General features: G+C 34.1%; 1 protein-coding gene across 1 annotated transcript; it reads left to right on the top strand.

Moving 5' to 3' along the window:
• Positions 1-1624: 1624 nt before the first annotated feature.
• LOC126886073 (uncharacterized) lies at positions 1625-3323 on the top strand. Its single transcript, XM_050652917.1, has 3 exons — positions 1625-1886; positions 1952-2182; positions 3173-3323. Exons 1-3 carry the CDS (start codon positions 1822-1824, stop codon positions 3321-3323), a joined length of 447 nt encoding a protein of 148 aa, XP_050508874.1. The 5' UTR covers positions 1625-1821.
• Positions 3324-5100: the final 1777 nt, after the last annotated feature.

The raw sequence follows: 5100 nt of genomic DNA, 5'->3' as shown, positions 1-5100 counted from the left end.
ATGCAACGAGTTATCACAAAACCAAGAATATAAAGATGAAAGAAAATCATTACATTGATGTTGTAGGATTACGTTGGATTTGTTTGATAGAATGATTGACGTATCATCCGCATATATAGTGAAATTTACCGCTCTGTCCACTTGTACGATGTCGTTAATGTAGACTACAAAGAGAATTGGTCCTATTATAGATCCTTGGGGAACACCCATGTTTGTAGTAACAAGACTAGATCTACAACTGGTCACACAATCCTCGATCCTCATCTGCAGGCTCACATATTGTTGTCTATTGTTTAGAAATGACATAATCCACTGTAAAGAATTTCCTGTAATACCTATCTGTTTTAGTTTTTTAAATAATATTTTATGGTTGACACAGTCAAATGCCCTACTGAGATCACAAAATATTCCAATAGGACATTCGCCTGCATCAATCAAACTGGTTAAATGAGCATAAAATGCATGGCCTGCCGTATTAGTAGATTTATTGTCTTGAAAACCATGTTGATTTATAGTTATGATAATATTATTTTTTAGATATCCATTTAATCTCTTTAAATATCCATACTCAAATACCTTTGAAAATATACTGGGAATTGTTATAGGCCTATAATTGCTGACCAGTCGTGGATCTCATTTTTTTTTAAATGGGAACTACTTTGCCTGTCTTTAAGTAATTAGGAAAATCCCCATTGCAAAAAGACAAATTGGTGAGATAAGTTAAATTATTGATTATAAAAGGTAAAACCTTTTTCACCAAAAATGCAGGTATCTCGTCAAAACCACTAAAGGATTTGTTTTTAAGTTTACACTGCAGGAGTTCGATCAGTTCCTGCTCAGTAAATGGGTACAACTGAAAGAAATTTTCATGATCTGTAATAATTGACTGAATGTCTTTGTCTACTGTATTACATGGAATTTTAGAGATCGAGTGCAATTTGTTGCGATTATTTCATGAATAAAACTGTTCAAGACTAAAATTTTATTGTAATTTATTTATGTAAGTATAAATTAGTACAATTAAACACGCAGTTGTTATAAATATTTGACGGTTGAAAATCATCAATTTTATAATTTTTAAAGCATTAATTGTCATTAATGTCACTGAATGTATTTTTTCATAGCAACGAAGGTCATCTGACGTAATATACTTGACGACGGGAAATTATCAAAAATTATCAGTTTAATTTTTATTTCTGTAGCTTTCTATTAGTCAGAATCTCCTATGAATGAAATAATCGACAAAATAATTTTATCAAAAATGTAGCTCATAAAAAAACAAAAAAAAACTGTATATTCGTGAAGTCTATCGAAACAGTAAAACAGAGTTGTAGTTCAAGAAAAAATTTTCTTATTCCAAATCGAATTGTTCCAAATACAAATCGAATATTTTAACGTGAAATAATCAAAAAATTATGCACTTTTCGGGAAAATTAAAATTTTTTAAATTGTTAAAAGAAAGCTTTATTTTTATTTTTTATAAAAGTTTCGAGCCTCAAAACTAAGCGAGTTGTGCTCAAAATAAAGTTGGTCCATTTTTTTGTTAAAAAAGATCGTGCAAATCTCCACCGATTTACCGCTCCAAATAAAATTAATCGTTAGTGCTTTAACACTTGCTTTAAGGCTCCCCCAAACCAACGCGAATTATTCGCAGCGGATTCGTGACGGAAAGTTCGCAGTCGAATTCCTGACGGAATTCGTAAAGAACTTCATATTGAAGCGAATATATTCGCGTCATACTCGTATGTGTCTAGTATTGAGAAGAGTTGGTGACAACGAAAAACAAAGAATACTACTCAGTGATCTCAATTCTTCACAAAAATGTATACATCATCAGATGAAGAAGAAGCTCTTGTAATGTTAGCAATGGAGGACGACAATTCAAGGTAAAATTATTATCTATAGTTATCCTAAAACAACAATATGGACTATATTATGAATTTAATCTTAGGAAAAGAAGAAAATGGGTTCATGATATCAATCTAGAAAGACTGAAATGTGGGGAATATCACACGCTGATGCCTCAATTACGAAAAGACGATAAAAGATGCTACATTTATTTTAGAATGACAATAGATTGTTTCGATGAACTGTTGCACCTTGTAGAAAATGATATTAGAAAATCAGACACGAATTACCGAGAAGCTATTTCTCCCGAAGAACGGTTGGCCATAACATTAAGGTAAGAAAATGAAAAAAAAACTGCAGGCATTATTTATATCATTAATTTACTACAGTAAAAGAGAATAAGGATCAAAATAACTCTAAAATATACTTTATGTATTGTAAGGGTCAAAGGAATTGACATAGTTGGAAACTGATGGATTATGAGAAGCTGCTTGGTTGCAACTCTGCGCCAAGTTGTGTAGTGTAATATAATTATTTTCACAATTCACTTCATAGAACCCAGAAGTATTCGATTGTTTAGGTAATGCAGTGTCATTTGGTGAAGGTAGGGATACAACCGAAATACTTCCGACGGAAGAGGGGTTTTGATAAGTGTCTGTACTTTCAGCTCTAGATTGATGGCTATTCAAAGAACTTTCCTCCAATTGAAGCAACTCCTGCTCCATGATAACTTGCGCAATCTTCATTTTTGTTTCAATTTGCCTTCTAGGAGAGAAAGATTTTACCGTAGAAGCATGAGCCAAAAACAGTTGATCGGTAGCATCATGCACTACTCTCTTTTTGCTCTCAAAATAACTGATCATATCTTTCACAGATGTGGATGGCTCAGAATTGCGTTTTCTGTTTGTTCTGCCTGTAGAAGGAGTTTCATTTGAAAGAGTAACCCTAGGAGCTTCATTTCGAGTAGGTTTCGATGAGGAGGGTTGAATCTTATTCTGGGAATCATCTGTCTGAGTTGTTAGTAGATTTTTACTACACGTTGGTTTCTGTACTGCGGAATTTTCATCCGTTAATATATTTTCGGGTGATTCTATATTTGGGAATGCTTCAGATTCTTGTGTATCAACATCTGTGACATTGGATGCAGTCTTAGCAAAAAAACGGTTTGAACGATTCCATATGATCTGCCCATATCCATTTTTTTTATCGCTTGCCGCTTGTCCAGTTCTAGTTTTATTAGTTCTTATGTACTTAGCGTACGTATCGCGCAGATTCCTCCATTTTTTTTTAATTTCATCCCCTGAAACAAAATACTCTTTTTTAGGTATCTGGCTACCGGAGATACATTTTATACAATAGGCCATAGTTTTAGAGTCGGGTTTTCGACTGTAAGTGCCATAGTTGTAGAAGTTTGTGAAGCTTTATGTAGAAATTTGCAACATATTTACTTGCCCGAACCAACTACAGAAATATGAAAAAATCTGAAGAAGGTTTTAGAAATACCTGGCGATTCCCAAATTGTATTGGTAGCATCGATGGCAAGCATGTTACTATCAAGTGTCCAGACAAAACAGGATCTAATTATTGGTGTTATTTGAATAAGTTTTCTACAGTATTAATGGCTATTGTTGGCCCAAATTATAGATTCATTTCAGTTGATATTGGCGGTTTTGGTAAAAACAGCGACGGTGGAATATTCGAAGCTTCCAACATGGGAAGAAGATTTGAAACAAATCAGATGGGTGTACCTGAGCCGAAAAATCTCCGAGGCCAGAATGAACTTTCCCCCCATGTCTTAATTGGAGACGAAGCCTTTGCACTAAAACCATACTTGTTGAGGCCCTTTCCATACAGTCAAAGCAGAACATATATTTTCAAGGAAAATTATAATATGAGGCTCTGTAAAGCGAGAAGAGTAATAGAAAACGCTTTCGGAATATTGGCACAAAAATGGCGTATATTCTACAGACTAATGGAAACAAAAATTGATACTAGTATTCTCATTGTGAAAACTGCATGTATTTTGCATAATTTTCTAAGGACAAAAAAATGTGATGATAGATTCATAGATCTTTTAGATCCACCAGAGCCTGAACTTGGAGCATTTCAAAATTTGGACAATGACCCAAGGAGAGCTGCAAGACTGGCATTTTCTGTTCGAGAAAAATTTGCCACGTATTTTAATTCAGGACTATGAATAAATTGTTCACGATGAAAATAATGGACTCTTCTTGCAGTAAATATAGTATTGTTTAGGCCTCTGCTTTTCTTTAGTCTTAGATGTAGAAAAATAAACCAACACAAATCGTAAAACTACTCACCATTTTCGCCTATTTCTTCTCCTATTCTAGTCCAAATCTTGTCCTTTTTCCTTACATTTTTATAATCTTCATGAGAAAGGTCATAGAGAATAGGATACTTTCGAACCAACTCAATAATTCTCTCCATTTTCAATTTTTTCACATGCGAAACCACTGCGAAACTGATAAAAACGCTGTCGAGTGCGAACTAAGATTCCGGACGAATAAATACGCAGACAAAACGCATGCCCGAACGACGAAAATCGTACTTGTCTGAACTTGTATACTTACCACAGTGGAAACAATTCAATGCGAATCGTATGCGGTACGGAATTCCGCAGGTAATGCGAATTTTCCGCGTCGGTTTGGGGGAGCCTTTATACAAGTATTTTTTATATAAATATATAAAAAAGTAGCGTGTCCCAAAAGTAGCGGAACGGTCGAACATTTCGCGAAATAAACATCGGAGCGAAAATCTCTGAAAAACATGTTTTCAATAATTTTTAAAAATCTATCCCATGACACCAAACACGATCCCCCACCCCACCGCTGGAGGTAGGTGGGCAGGGAGTAACTTTAAAATCTTAAATAGAAACCCCCAGCTTTTATTACAGATTTGGATTCGTTATGTGAAAGTAAACAACTTTTATTTGAGAAATGTTTTCGAATTGTGGATACACGGCGCTATAATCGGAAAAAACAATTTATTCTGATACCATAGGTAAATTATAGAAACGCCCTAATATCTCAAGAAATACACTTTAAAATTAAAAACCAAAAAACTTCTTAATATTTTTCAAAAAGCTATTAAATAACATTAAACATGACCCTCCACCCCACCCCCTGCAGGTGGGGTGGGGGTTAACTTTAAAATGTTAAATGACAACCTATATTTTTTATTGCAGATTTGGATTAATCATAAAAACTAAGCAACATTTACTTGAAACATTTT

This window comes from Diabrotica virgifera, chromosome 6 (assembly GCF_917563875.1).
Source record: "Diabrotica virgifera virgifera chromosome 6, PGI_DIABVI_V3a".
Taxonomy (NCBI): Eukaryota; Metazoa; Arthropoda; class Insecta; order Coleoptera; family Chrysomelidae; genus Diabrotica; species Diabrotica virgifera.
The sequence above is the reverse complement of the archived record's forward strand: the minus strand, read 5'-3'. Positions and strand labels throughout refer to the sequence as shown.